This window comes from Leishmania mexicana, chromosome 9, assembly GCF_000234665.1.
Source record: "Leishmania mexicana MHOM/GT/2001/U1103 complete genome, chromosome 9".
Taxonomy (NCBI): domain Eukaryota; phylum Euglenozoa; class Kinetoplastea; order Trypanosomatida; family Trypanosomatidae; genus Leishmania; species Leishmania mexicana.
In genome coordinates, this window is record NC_018313.1 from 191331 (window position 1) to 206186 (window position 14856).

The 14856-nt window shown below is 63.0% G+C and overlaps 3 protein-coding genes across 3 annotated transcripts; all 3 read left to right on the forward strand.

The window, feature by feature from the left end:
* Positions 1-98: 98 nt before the first annotated feature.
* On the forward strand, positions 99-2411 carry LMXM_09_0520 (conserved hypothetical protein; the record flags this gene model as incomplete). The annotated part of the gene is made up of 1 exon (XM_003872685.1): positions 99-2411. The coding sequence occupies one exon, from the start codon at positions 99-101 to the stop codon at positions 2409-2411; it is 2313 nt and encodes a 770-aa protein (XP_003872734.1).
* Positions 2412-6183: 3772 nt separating this feature from the next.
* LMXM_09_0530 (putative leucine-rich repeat protein) lies at positions 6184-9141 on the forward strand (the record flags this gene model as incomplete). Its single annotated transcript, XM_003872686.1, has 1 exon — positions 6184-9141. One exon carries the CDS (start codon positions 6184-6186, stop codon positions 9139-9141), a length of 2958 nt encoding a protein of 985 aa, XP_003872735.1.
* Positions 9142-11350: 2209 nt separating this feature from the next.
* On the forward strand, positions 11351-14650 carry LMXM_09_0540 (hypothetical protein, unknown function; the record flags this gene model as incomplete). The annotated part of the gene is made up of 1 exon (XM_003872687.1): positions 11351-14650. One exon carries the CDS (start codon positions 11351-11353, stop codon positions 14648-14650), a length of 3300 nt encoding a protein of 1099 aa, XP_003872736.1.
* Positions 14651-14856: the final 206 nt, after the last annotated feature.

Here is a 14856-nt window from a genome sequence, read left to right on the forward strand (position 1 = left end):
ACGGCACACACACACGCGCGCGCACACACACACGAACGTATCCTCCACGGACTTCGCCTTCTCGCTGCTGAACCTCTCTTTCCCCTGCACGACTCAAGATGAGCGCAGCCGTTCAGACGTTGGCCACGGTCATGGCGACGGACATGAATTATTACGCGGGTGACCCGACCGTGTTGGCCGCGGATATGGCGAGAAGCCGTGTAGAGAAGATACTGCAGTCCTCGCGCTCCGACCAGCTCACGGCCCGCGTTGCCATCCACGCGCAGCTGCGCGAGGCCTTCAAGAACGTCGATGTGCAGCAGCGGCTCGAGCCCTTCCTCAACGATGGAGAGGGCGTGCAGATGTACGTGCAGGATGCCAAGGCGCGCGCCCGCTTCTTCTCCCAGAAACAGCAAGAGCTGCAGCACGAGATCCTGCAGAGCGAGGAGCAGCGGCAGCTGAAGGAGGCGCACGGTGAGCTGGCGGCCTGGGAGCGCGAAAACGCCGTGCTGCTGCGCCACCAGATGTTCATGACGTACATGCCCTCCCAGGCGCTGCTGCTGGAGAGCGCGGCAACCGTCGCCCTCTACCGCCAGTACGCCACCCTCGAAGAGGGCCAGTACACGAGCGACAGTAGTGATGGCGAAGTGCCGATGATGCTCAAGAAAATGGGCGGCAAGACGTACTTCACACAGTCCGAGCAGCCGTTCGAGGTGGACACGCACAACAAGATGTTCAGTCAGCAGGTGCTGCAGAACAAGCGTGTCGAGTACGAGCAGATGCGCGAGAAGGCGGCGCAGCTGCGCCAGGCACTGGAGGAGTGCCTGCCGGTGAAGCGGCTGGAGGCGTTTGTGGAGCTGCGCAACGACATCTTTGTCGAGTACGGCATCGACCGCCTCGCCTCCCTGTGCAGCCGCAAGGACAAGGAGATGGGCAATCCAAACGAAGGCGGCGTGGACGCCAGCCTGCACGGCCTGCCTGCCGACCACGAGTACGTCTCATCCAGCCGCGTGGCACAGTACTCGCTGCCCAAGATTGTGGACGCGGCCTACACGAATTACCTGAACATCCTCTCGATGGATGACTGGGATTCGATGATGAAGCACACGGGCAACAGCGCGCGGGCGGTGATGGAGAAGATCAAGCCCATGAAGGACAAGGAAACGTTCCGCTACTGGTTCCTGTCCTGCATCACGGCGGATGTGCCGCAGATGGGGCCGAACAAGATTGTCGGCCAGAAGGTGACGACGCTGGAGGACTACAAGAAGTTCTGGGCGCCGCAGAAGTCGAACTACGTCCCCTCCCTCACGTCCAACCGCAGCACATTTGGCAGCAAGGTCGCCGACCGCCGCGGTCTGCCGCACTTTCTCATCCTGTCCCCCGTCACGTACCGCTACCGCGAGAACAACGACCCGAACGCCGTCAAGACCGGGAAGATTGACCTCATGGTGTACGACGCAACAAACGAAAAAGTGCTGCTGATGCTGACGAACTCGTCAGACGAGCGCCGCCCGCGTGCCGCCTTCCTGAACGCACAGGAGGAGCGCTACCGCTTCGCCGCCGTGGTGCGCTCGGCCATCACCTACGAGAACCAGTACCACGGCTTCGAGTGCGAAGGCACGGTTGCCGAGTACTTCTTCGATGCCCAGGAAGGGCCGGAGGAGAACTACTACTGCATCATGGCCCCACACCGCGTGTACAGTAAGCAGCCGAACAAGGTCCAGGTGCCGATGAAGGCCCTCCGCCCCTTCACGTCCTGCCCGCCACGCTACTTTGTTCTCGGCTCAAACTGGGGGGTGAGCGCCGGCACGAGCCGCAACCCGTACCCGGCCAGCTACGCGCACGTGGAGCTGAACGAGAACGCTGTCAGTCTCAGCAACGTCATCCCTGAGGGCTTTATCTCTAGCAAGGTGCTGCCGCAACTGCTGAGCCGCGCCGAAGGCATACAGAAGCTCGAGGAGGAAAAGAAACGCCAGCAGCGGGCAGAGTCAGAGAGGCCGCCATCGTCGCCACGCGCCCTCACCCGCACCTCTCGCGGCGGTGCCGCAACGCCGCGCCAGTCTATCACCTCCCCTGCCTCCGACAACACCGCTGGCATCCTCGCTGAGGAGAACACGCGTGGCCCAGGTGAGGAAGAGGACCCGCTGAGCCCTATAGTCCCGAACGAGGTGCTGCACCCGGTGCGCGACCACCTGCTGAAGCAGCGCCGCTCGTGGCAGAGCCCCACCTACGTCGCGTTCCGCGCACGCGACTCCGACCTCAGGCGACTGCCGGCCGTCAAGGATGGTCACCTGCGCACCCCGCTGAACGTCTTCAACGACCTCATGAGGGAGAAACACGGCGAGGACGCACCGCCGGCGTCGGCGCCGAGCAGTGCACGTCACAGCAACGGGCCGCCGTCGAGCTACACCGCAAGCGTTGCCTGTACTTGAGCGGAGGGAACGGACGGCAAGCCAGGGAGGAGGAGGCGGGGGCGGGGGTCAAGGTGTGTAGGTGGGTGGGTGTGGGGGGGGAGGAAATCCGGGCGTGGAGCGAGGTAGCAAGGGCGCGAAACATGGTGCGCAAGGAGAAGGAGAGTGGAGTAAGTCGACCAGCCCGCAACTCGGTCTGTGCAAGCCGCGTTCACAACGACTGCTTCTACTTGTCGGCTTCTTTGGCGGCTGTCTCTTGTGCTCCGTCGATCACCAAACCCCTTTCCGCTGGTCCGCCGCGGGCTCTCCTCGAGCCGCCTGCTTGCGTTGGTGTGTCTGACCGACTGTGTGTTTCCGCGTACGGCTTGGTCGATCAGAGCACATGCGCATTATGCGCTCACACACACGCACCACGCACACTCCCACCAACCCCCTTCATGATCGACTTTCCCTGCTCCCTCTCGCTCGCTATCTACGTGTGCGTGCATGCTTGACATAGTTCTCCCCCCCCCCGTTCTTTGTTTTCCTTCGCTAGTGTCATTCTTTCGTGATGCCAGTCCCGCCTCCGCGTCAGCGCGGCACAGAGACAGAAATTCTTCTCCTGCCCAACGCGTCCGTTACCCTGCCCTCGAACAGGAGCGCAACCCCCACCCCCGCCCACTCCCCCCTCGGGCCTGCCACCGCACAATGCACCGACTCAGTGACCTGAGCGCGTCCTCTGCCTCAAACCATACCCCCACCCCCCACCACCCTCCCGCCTCGCAGGCCGCATCACAGCCGCTCCCATGGCGCCGTGTGCACCTGACCGTGCCACCACCAGAGGAGGGCCGGCACTGGCAGGGGATAGGGTGTGGGTGCGCTGGGCCCTGAGATACCACTCACGGAGGCGTGTGTGTGTGTGTGTGTGTCCACCGCTCACCAAGTCGTTACCTGTTGGCCCTCTCTCCCTCTCTCGCTGGCCGCCCACCCACCCACCCTTCCGTTGCCTCGAGCTTCCTCGTACCCATCGTCCAGTCAGCATGACCCCTTTTACAGCTTCGTGTGGTGTATCCTTCGCTCCCACTGGCCATGGAGGGGGGAGGGGGTAAGGGCTGCCGTTATTAGTTGTAGTGGAGGTCATCGTGGCGTTTTGCTGTTGTGGTGGTGGTGGTGGTGTGTTTCTCTTGTAGCCGCTCTCGCGTGGGCCCACGGGCTTACGCGTGTGCGCATGTAGGCGAAAGTGTGAAGCAGAAGACAGGGAATGCTTCGTCGCAGGCATGCACGTACATCAACCAACTCCCCACCCACGCGCATCGCAGCGCAGCACACTTCTCTGACTGCTGTGGTTGGTTTTCTTCTTTGTCCTGTGTGAAGAGAAAGGGCGCGCGCGGGCGTGCGCCATGAACGACGTACTGTTCTTGTCGCCGTCCTCCCCTCCCCTCCCCCCCCCCTATGCACCAGTCTGATGTCCGTGTCTGGTGTAGGTGTTCGTCTGTCCCTCTACTTTTCTTTCTTTGCCTCGCTGTATCATGGCGGTCGATGCCACCATCATCATCATCCAGCAGCAGCAGCATCATCAACGTCATTGGCGGCGTCGTCGTCGTCGTCGTGCTCTCCCTCCTCTTTCTGCGCCTTCTCTGCTTACGTGTTGTCATGTCCATTGTTCCACCGCCCTTTTTCTTTTGGTAGGGAGGGGGGGCTCTGTGCCTTGCATTCGCCGTTTTCTCCGTGTGCGTCAGTCGGTCGGGCGATCTAGCTCTCCCGTACAGCCACACACCACACAGCACAACACCCTCGCTCCTTGCCCCACCGCCGGTCCTCATCCGTCCATCTGTGTGTAGGTGCGCCTTGATGTCTCGTGCGCGCACACACACGGACGTGAGCGCTCCGCCCCACTTCTTCCTCTCGTCCAAGCCTCCGAGTGCAGTCCTCTTTCGAACAGCGAGAGATGCGAGAGCATGGTGAGTGGGGGGTGGGGGTAATACAGCACGGCACGCACGCACGCACCACCGCCACACCCCTCCCCAGCACACGCGCTCTCAGAGAAAAAGAGCGCGCGGGGGAAAATGAAAAATGCCGCTGCGTCAGAGCGCAAAGACGTGTCGAGGGGACGAGAAGCCACGGCCATTCCTGTAGCGCCTCGCCCGCATGCACGATGCACGTAGGCGAATGCATCCTCTGTGGGGAGGGGAGGGATGTCACGACTTGCCTTCTGTCACCGTGTATGTGTACGTGCGTGCACGCATGTGCATGCGTAGAGCTGTTCTTCTTTTGTGTTGTTGTTCCCTTTTCTTTTTGGGGGGAGGTGGAGTTTCCATCATTCATTCCGGTCTGCACGCGCGTGCATGTGCGTGCATGTGTGCAAGCATGTCTCTTCTCTTTCTTTTTTTGTAGGTTCTCCCCTGTTGTGCTGGCTCCGTTATATCTTAGAGAGCGAGGAAAGTGCCGTGCTTCTCTCGCGCAACTTCTGTTTACTTCGGTTTCCCATCTCCGTCTCCGCCCCCCTCCCCTTCGCCGCCTGTCGCCTTGTGAGCGAGCGAGCGAGCGCGCGGAGCAGTGCTGAGTAACCCCGATGACGGTGATGATGCTGGCGCTGACGTTCTTGTTATTCCCCATATATGGTTATTGTCGTTGGTCGCCCTTAGTGAAGACCACGGGTTGCTGTTCCCATCATTCTGTGTGTATGTCTGCGTGTGTGTCCATCCGCTTCTCCAGCGCTCAACCCACTCCCACTGACCGAACCCCCTCCTCCCCGTCCTTTGACACCGCCCTACCTCAGCTCCGAGCCCTCACGCTGTCAAGGTGGGAAGGGGAGGGGAGGAGGGCGTCGCGAAGTGGGCCTGTGTCGGCAGCCATCTCTGTGTGTATCATCGTGCAAGCCACCGTTCAATCGGAAGTCGAGGTGAGATCCAAAAGGAAAAGCGAAAACATGTAGGGAGCTGCCGCCAACACAGGCGCGTCGCCAATGTGCCTTGGGTACCATGGGCATGTGCAGGCGCGTGTGTGTGTGTGTGCGTCTGTGTGTGCGGTCGGTGACCGCTCTCTCTCTCAGCATGAGGGGTAGTCACATGGGGGGGTGGGGGGTCCTTGCTGAGGGGGTCGAGGCGGCCAGGCGGCAGCGTCGTGCTTCTTCCCTACGCCTTGCCTTCTCCACCAACGTCCGCTACACCTACTTCCCCTTCGTGGCGGCGTCGCACTCTTGCCGACAATGACCACCACCGCCGCCACAACCCCCTTTCCAGTCTTCCGCGCCTGCGTGAGCGAGCTGGGTGGTGAGGCGCACACCTTTCTCCACCACGGTCTCCCTGCTCACCAGTCCTGCCACCAGCGTGAACCTTTCCTCCCCTTCTCCCCCACGCACACACACACTTCCCAAATCTCTCTTCCTTTGACCAGACTTTTCACTGCCACGGCCCTGTGACAGGGGACGCACATCCACCGCTCGCCCTTGCCCCTCCCCCTCCCCCTCCCCCTCCCTGCACACACACACACGCGCGCGTGCCAGCGTTCACGTACACGGACGTGTGTGTGGGTGTGTGCATGTGTATTACCTGTAGCAGTAGACGTTTCGCCTGGTGCGTATACCCGTGCCCTGAAAACGAAGAAAAGGCGTAGGGATCATCCCTGTCACCGTCGCCGTCGCCATCACCGCGTGCAGGCTCGACAAGGAGCAGCGCGACACTCAGGTGCAGTAGTGTGTCTGCGCCTGTAGCGGGGTTTTCCTGTCGCTCCCTTTCTCTCTTCTCCCTCGCTGCCCACCCCTCACCGTGTGCACGCGCGCGCGCGAGTCGCTTCTCCGACACGCACCAACATTATGGCCTCCACGAATGACGGCCTCTACCGGAGCAGTTGCTCCATCTCGAGCTTAGCGGATGCGCCACTCGCAAAGGCCAAGGCGCTGCCTGAGCAAAGCCTTGCGCTCACCCCGACGCCACCGCCGGCGATTCCCGCTGCTGCGACGGTCACGGCGGCCACTCTGCCTAGCATACCGCTGGATCGATACCTGGCAAAGCTGGAGGAGTGTGCTGAGCTGCACCGTCAGCTGGAGGAGCTGGCACACACGAAGGAGGCGGTCGAGCAGCGTCTCGCGAGTTGTCAAGCGGAAGCTGTGCAGCTGCGTCAGACTGTGCATCGACTAGAGTGTGTGCTGCAGCTCCGCAACGAGGAACTCGTCCTGCTACATGATTACCGACGCCAGCGAGGTGGTGGGGGCGGGGATGGAGCACCGGCCTCGATGCGAGTGATCCTGCCAGCAGCGGAGCCCGTTGCACAAGCGCTCGACAGGGCCCACGGCGGAGCAGACCGGCAATTTACCCACGCTGCTGAAGGCGCTGCAGCGGCTGATCAAGGGGTCATACTCGAGTACATCAGAACCTCCTGCTACGTTGGCTGCCCGACGCACCCGCAGCTTATTCAGTCCTTTTTCGCCGCCTCCTCCGGCGAAGCGTTGGTCGCGACAGAGCCGCCGCTCACGTACGCGCAGGGCTCGGTGCTGCATCGCCTGCTTACACAGACGCCCATCACCTGGGGGGCTGCTGCCACCCCCGCCGTCGCTGAGCTCTCTGCATTCCGGACGTGGGCCTGTGAGCATCTGCGCACCTTTTCCGTTCGCTTCGAGGACGCGTACGCCGGCGTGTCGATTCTCTCCGATGCCCTGCTGCACTCCCTCCCCTCACTCGCCCAACTCGAGGTGTGGGGTGTGGGCAGCGACGCTGCCCTCACAAAGCTGACAGACGCGCTGGTGGGTGCCACGCAGGTGCGCGAGCTGTCGCTGCCGGAGCTGGTAGTTGACGACGAGGGCCTGCAAGCACTGTGGCGTCTGCTTCAAATCCGCGGCTCGATGCACGCCCCTTGCACCGCCGCGGTGCCGGCCGAGACTTCTTCCATCGACTCGCTCGCACTGGAGCTGTGCACCCTCGACCTCAGCGCCTGCCACATCAAGGACCCGCTCACATTGGCTCATCTCCACTGTCCCTCTGTCGCGGTGCTTCTGCTGCCCCCAACTGACTGCATGACGGACAGCCTCCTTGCAAAGCTGCTGCAGCGCTGTCCTCGGCTGCACACGCTTGACCTCTCGGGCTGCGCGCGGCTGACCGACGCGTGTGTCGAGTTCTTCAACTCCGCAGCTCCGCAGCTCCGGGTCCTTGCGCTGGAGCACTGCCCGCACGTTCACCGCCTCCAGCTAGATCACGTCGAGGTACTGCTCTCGTCCCTCGCGCACGTGCACGCGCTCATGAGCCGCAGCCTGCGCGTGCTGCCACTGCCGGTGCAACAGCGCGCCGTCCTCGCCTCTCTCGTGGCGCCTCGCCTCTCGCAGATCTCCTTGCACGGGCTGCCTGTGGATGAGGAGGTGCTGCGGCGGCTCAACGGCCGCAGTGGTGAAGTGGACGGCTGCGGAGAAGGCGTGCGGCTCACCTCTGTCACCTTCTCGGAGTGCACGTTCGTCAGCGATGATGTTTTCGCAGGGTTCCTCCGGTCGCAGACGGATCTACAGAAGCTCTCTCTCGTCCACTGCAAGGGTCTGAGCAACGCCTGCTGGATGGCGAAGAGAGGCCTGCCCATCTTCGCGGCCCTTCACACGCTCGAGCTGGTCAACCTGCGGACCCTCACCGATGAAGCCCTCCGCGAGCTCACCCAGGCATGTCCAACACTGCAGCAGCTCAATCTCCACGGCGCGGGCTGGTCGCACCTGACAGACATCAGCATCCGCCAGCTAGACCAGCTATCGGAGCTACGCGTGCTGAACCTGCTTGCCCTGAACCCGGATCTCGTGACGGCGCCTGTAGTCACAGCACTTGTGCAACGCCTGCCGCAGTTGCAGCGGTTGTACCACGAGACCGCCATCACCTTGGCGGGGCACAGTGAGTCGGTGGAAAGCGGCGACAAGGGCGCACTTCACCCCGTCAGTGCCGTGGATATCACCTCCGCATCGGTGTCGTCGTCCGTGATTGTCGAGAGGAATGATGCAGAGGCGCGCTGGCGGGCGGCGCTGCGCGACTACCCTCTTCGCATGCTGCGGCTGCAGCACCACAGCGCTCTGGTCTTGTGGACAGATCGGGTGCGCACGGCTGGGTCATGCGCAAGCCGTGAGGATGTCGCTCAAGCCACTAGCGAGTCTCTACTCACGGCGACAACGGTGAACGGGGGAGACGACGGGAGTGGCATCCAAGTGGCAGAAGCGGCAGCTGTAGGGCCATCGAAACTGTTCCCGGCAATGGCCGCCCGCACCATGGCAGCTGCCATCGCGGCCTCGGCGGCGAGTACACTAACGCTGCCATCACTGAAGGTCCCTGCACCACCCCACGAAGTGGCGCCTGGCGAAGTGCGCCTCGGTGTTGCAGAGGGAGTGCCGCACGCCTCGAGATGTCTCGGTGCGTCTCCGCACCATGAAGCAACATTGCTGCCACCGATGGGTCGCTCCACCCCAGAGGAGCCCGCGCACATGGACGCAGACGAGTGTGACGAAGCGTCGCCGGTGCATGAGCAGCACCAGCTCAACTCGCCATTGTCATACTCCTCATCCGGCTCCTCGACATACACCCAGCCTTCGACGCAAGAGGGCAGTCACGAAAGTGCAGGTCATATTTCGAAGCGGTCACTGGTGCAGTGCGCCAACGCCGCTGCATCAGCAGCTTTCCAGTCGTACCAGCACCGCCCCGTGCGCATGTCGCCGGGCTCCAGCCGTCCTTCTGCGACAACCGCCGCCCCTGCGCCACACGCGTGCTCTGTGGAAGACGTGGCCGAAGCGTTCATGGGGCCTTGGGAGGAGTAGAGCGGAAGGCCCCATGGACGCACGTGCGCTCTCGGGCTTCTTCCCCTCCCCCTCTCCCCCGACTTCAGCTCCTGCACGGCGGCGCTTGTGCCCGGTGGCCTCGCGCCCGTTTCCTGTGTGCTGTCGTTGCTGAGAGGGGGGAGGGCAAGTGTCCCAAAGCTCTGAGTCTCACACGAGCCCCCCCCCCCTCTCTCTCCTCCTCCTCCCTTTTCCCCATACGGGGCACACAGTGACGCGCGCCCGTGCGTGTGCGCATGCGCCATCTCTTGTGATCGAGTTGGTCTCTCGTTACTCTTTTTTCCCCCATTTCACATGTATGTAAGCAGCAGCAGCACGCCGGAAGGAACGTCAGTGATGCGTGACATCGGTGCTGATGATGTGGCATGATGATGGCCATGTCGGTGACAGCGATGCGGGCGGCTCTCATACTTGCCTTTACACGCGCCGAACCATCTTTTCACCGTACTTGTACGTAAACAGGCACGACCTTCTGTGTGCGCGTGCACCTCCGGATAGATTTTGTTTTCCCATTCTGCATCGCTCTCTCTCCCTCTGTGACGGCGAGGAAGAGGGGGGAAGGCACACACACACACACACACACGCCTCCGTGCGTGGTATCTCAGGGCCCAGCGCACCCACACCCTATCCCCTGCCAGTGCCGGCCCTCCTCTGGTGGTGGCACGGTCAGGTGCACACGGCGCCATGGGAGCGGCTGTGATGCGGCCTGCGAGGCGGGAGGGTGGTGGGGGGTGGGGGTATGGTTTGAGGCAGAGGACGCGCTCAGGTCACTGAGTCGGTGCATTGTGCGGTGGCAGGCCCGAGGGGGGAGTGGGCGGGGGTGGGGGTTGCGCTCCTGCTCGAGGGCAGGGTAATGGACGCGTTGGGAAAACAATCCTCACCTCGGTGTGTGCGGTGATCGCCATCGTCGGTGAATAGTGGAGAGGCGGGGGGCACGACTGATGGTGTTGCGGCGCGGTGCAGCCGTCCTTAACGGCTCTCAGTCTTTCGTTGCCTTCAGTAGGAAGCGAATTGGTGCGATATGACGCACACAGTCCCCCGGTGCCGCCACACACACACACGAAGCGATCCTCCCCCCTCACTCCCCCCTCTCTCATCACCGCCGTGTGTGTGTGTGTGTGTGATGCGTTGTGTTTTCTCTTCTCGATGTTCAGCCACCCAAACACACCGTAACGCCAGGGCACAGGCGACGAGGGCGGATGTCCCCGGTTTCCCCACTCTCGATCATACACGCGCCCACACGCACGCCTCCTCCATGGCGCTGTGTCTGCTCACATCTGCCTCTGCCTCTGTGTGTGTGTGTGTGTACGGGCGTATGTGTGTATCCCTCCCTCCACGTGTATATATCTGGGCAAACCGGTGTATGTGTATCGATCTGTCTGTCGATTCGATAGATGTCCGGGCACGCAGGTGGAAGAGTGCGCGAGGAACGGGAACGGAGCTCGAACGGTAGTCGAACCAGAAAGCACGCCAGCATCAGTGGCGCACCTCTCCAGGTGTGCGTGCGTCCCCGCATGGCACGTCGGCGCCGTGCGTGAATGCTTCTGCTCTGTCGTGTGCGTTCAGCCACGGTTTGCCTGCTGTGCATCCCCCTCCCCCGCACACACACCCCTCTCCCACCAGCTCCTCGACATGTGTTTCGCTTCTCCTCCTCCTCCTCTCGCGCTCCCCTTGACGGACTGGCTGCCCCCGACCGAACATCGGCGCATCGACCCACCACAAGGACCACCACCCACCCCCTCCTCGCGCGCCCCTCCACCCCCTCCCTTCCCGCACGGAGCGACAAGGTCATTGAAGTACCATTCCAGCGAACCAGAAAGGCGACGATACCACCCAACCGAGGAAACAGGGAGCAAGACAGAGAGCGGCGGGGGGGTTGAAAGTCGCGCAGGAGTGCCACCACATTCCGCCCATCCACTACCTTTTCCGCTACCCCAGGTGTGTGTGTGTGTGTGTTTGTGCGTTGTCTGCGTGTACCGCGAGGAGGAACGGCGAGACGAGGAGGACGTATGTTTGGCCGGTCTGTGCACATACACGCGCACGCGCATCCTCACGAGGGGCTCACACGCACATATATATATATATATATATCGCCATCTTCCCGCTCCTCTTCTGTTCGAAGCCTGCGGGGGCACCTCCTCTCTCCACCTCGCTCTGCTGCCCCGTGCCTGGTCGTCCTTTCGTCCTACAAATGACCTCTCCAACGCACAGCCATGCGTCGAACACAGGCAGTCGACGTCACCACACGCCGCTGTTGCAGGAGCACAGCAACTGTTTGACTCGGCGGCAGGAGATGCTGAAGCTCCAAAACAGTCAGTCGTCCAGCCTGCACTACTCGGCATCGCAGCAGCAAGAGGAGGCGGACGCGGATGCGGCTATGCCGGGCACCGTCGTCGTGTGCGGTGTGCGCTCCGCGTTCCCCCTTATCCCGCTGGCCGAAGAGGCGCAAATCGCAAGCGGCAGTGCGCTGCTCGAGACACCGTCGTCGAAGTCTTCGCCTAGCCCGCTGGGCGGTATACCGTGTCCGCGCCGTCCGTCGTCTCTGACTGCGACCACACTCTTCCAGTGCCAGGACTCCGGCACCGGTATCGGCGGCGATGAGCCTTGCATCAGCAACGGCACCAACGCGGCCGGATTACCGCCTGCCCTACGTGCGCGCAATCGTCCAACTCGCGACGCAACTGGAAGGCCGCCACGGGTGCGTCCATACAAAGGACAAGAAGAGCAGCTGGCAGAGTTCGATGGGGAAGCTGGTGCTGAAGATGACAGCTTCCATCGGGGGCTGAGGGAGGACGATGAATTCGAGGCAGAGGATGCAAGGTCCGCCAGCACCAACGCCGCGTCGCCGCACGAGAGCGATGAGTGCAGCAGTGAGGACAGTGCAGACCGTCCCGACCCCGTCATTGAGGTCATTCAACCGCTTGCCGCGTCCAGCGAAGCTGCATCACACTCATCCTGCACGAAGCGCGCTCCCTCACCCTCGCAGGTGGTAACGACCGTGGCTCACACACCACAAGCACGTCACTTAACTTCTAGTGGCGACAGCAGTCTGGAAGAGCTCGACGACGACCAGGCCGCAAGCGAGGAGGTGCGCCCGCGCAACAGCCGCTACCCGACACAAGAATCGCTTGAGAACCACAGGGACGACGCCGAGGGTCGGCGTGCGTCGCAGCCGGCGGACCAGCCTCCCTCTCACAGCTGCCACGCGCAGCTCGAACAGGCAGCCGTATCTCCATGTGCACCGACTACGACGCCGACTCATCGACAGAGTGTCCAGACCACGGACCCCGAGGCATCCGTGGTGACGACGGACGCAACAAGCGCCACCTTAGCCGCCCAGCTGCTCTCGAAGACGGAGAGGCGCCGCAACTCCGCCGGTGCGGGAAAGGGGACGCTCGTTGCGCACGGTAACGTCATGCCAGGCGTCCTGCAGACGGTTGGTCCACGTGTGATGTCGGCATCCTCGGATGACCGTTCCCGGCACCAGCGCGCTGGTAAGGGCAGCATCCACGCCGCTGCAGTGGAGGTCGAAGCGGCGCACTCAGTCTCCTGGGAAACGCAGGGGCCGCAGGTGATCTTCGCCTCCGAGGCGCGTCGTGCGAGTCGACAGGCCGTGGAGTCTGTTGACCCATGGTACACCGACGCCGATCAGCAGCCGAGCCTGCTTCAGACGGTAAGTTCGTGCAACCTCGTGGGTTCGGCTGCGAATCTCTCGAAGGCGAACTCGCAGCGAAAAATCTGCGGATCCCTGGTCGAGCACCACGCGGACACCCCCGTCCAGGCAGAAAAGGCGACGACCGTCACCCAGGCTTCTCCCACAAGAGCGGCAGAGGACAGCGCCGCTCAGCTGCAATGCCAAAGTGCCGGTGCCGCCATGCCGCCTCGCTCGCCGGTGGACGAGAGCGCCTCGAAACCGTCCCCCCTGCTCGCCTCTCGGTCCTCATCCCGCACGGGCACCAGCGACGGCGAGGAGGACTACGACGCCCATCCGTCGCAGGCAAGGCGAGGAGACCCAAGGGGGCCGACGGAGAGCATGGCGGAGGGTGCAGGTGACTGCCGCCGGGGCAAGGTGGACGAGATGCCGCCGATGCATCAGCCGCACAGGCGCAAGGGCAAACCCGAAGTTGAGGGTGGCAAGGATGATATCAACGCGATGAACGGTAGAAAAAACGAAATCGAGGAACACCCCCAGCAGCAGCGCCAAGCGGAAGTGGAGCACGCTGTAGGAGCCGCAGCTGCGAGAGGAGGCAACGGCAAACATGGACTGGCGCCACAGTGTCGCCCGCCGGTGCAGGTGAGCGCTCTGGAACCGCGTCAGATCCTCTCTTCTCGTGCCATCGCGTACGAGAGCAGCAGTGAAACCCAAGATGAGTTCATCGACGTCCACGAGGAGGCCGATGATAGCACGGAGCACATCAGCTGCTACGATGTGGCCTGTCAGACATCGCAGCACCTGCTGATGTCGGTGCGAGGAGAGTGGCAGGGGCGTGCGCAAGGCCGGCAAGGAGCGAATAGCGAGGGCGACGTCAGCCAGATCGACCAACTGGACCCTCACTACGTTGGTTCGAGCAGGTGGATGTGCGCTTCTGGTGTTTGCCCGCAGTGCCACCCCAAGCGGCAGGTGAGGGGGAGCAGCGGTGGTTTCGGAGGGCGTAGCAAGCCGACATGGCCACTAGCCCCGCGCAGCAACTTGGGGTACAGCGCTCCACCTCGCTTTGTCCCGTTGCAGAGACCCCAGGGGTCAGCGAGGGCGGCTACTGCAGGCCGCGGCGCGCGCCTTCCGCCGCTGCGGTCATCCTCGAGCGCATTGACGCGCACGCACCCTCAACTCCCGCCTGCATTGTCGTGCCAGCAGCGCGCTCAAAGGCCACCGTCGGCACGGCAGCACAGCGGCACCTACATTAGCAGCACCAGCAGCAGCGCTGGCCGTCACTACCGCCGCGACCGCTACTCGCCTACTGTAACCTCCTACCAGGGTGGGTACTGCTTCACGCGCGAGTGGGACGCACAGCAGCAGCAGCGGAAGTGTCGGCTGCGTGAGCTGCAGATGGAGCAGAGAGCCCGTCGCGGGGGCACCGGGGCGGCATACACATCCTTGTTGCTGCTGACAAGTCGTGACATGCAGTCGAGGGAGCGGGCGGCCGGTAAGGCGCCCACAAGCTATCGGTACTGCAACCTGGAGTCGCAACAGATGATGGTTCACACGGGGATGGGCCGCGCAGATTTAGAGCTGGAGAACTACAACGACACGCTCCACGGAGCCCCTCTCATCGAGGCGCAGGAGGAGGACGCCGACGACGGTGCGGTGAAGGTGATCGAAGCCTGGAAAGATCGGGAGGTCAGCGAGCCAGCACAGCTGCGTTATCCGGCGGCCACAGCTGTTCCCGCCGCAGACAGCAGCAACGCCGCCACCACCACCAACCCCAGCTCCCACGCACACCCTGCCGCCAGCGACTCAGCCAAAGCGAGTCGGTTGTGCGTGCTGTGCTAAACTTCGTGACCGTGCTACCACCCTCGTATCTTGGGAGGAGTCGCTGCACAAGAACTACCGTGCTGCACTGCATGACCGCCTCGCCCCGCCCACTCCCCCCTCCCCCTCTCCACGTCCTCACGCCCACCGCCATCTCCCCCACCAGACGCGCTCGTCCCTCCCCTCTCCCGCTCGCACATGCGCGTGCGTGCGTGCGTGTGCGAGCG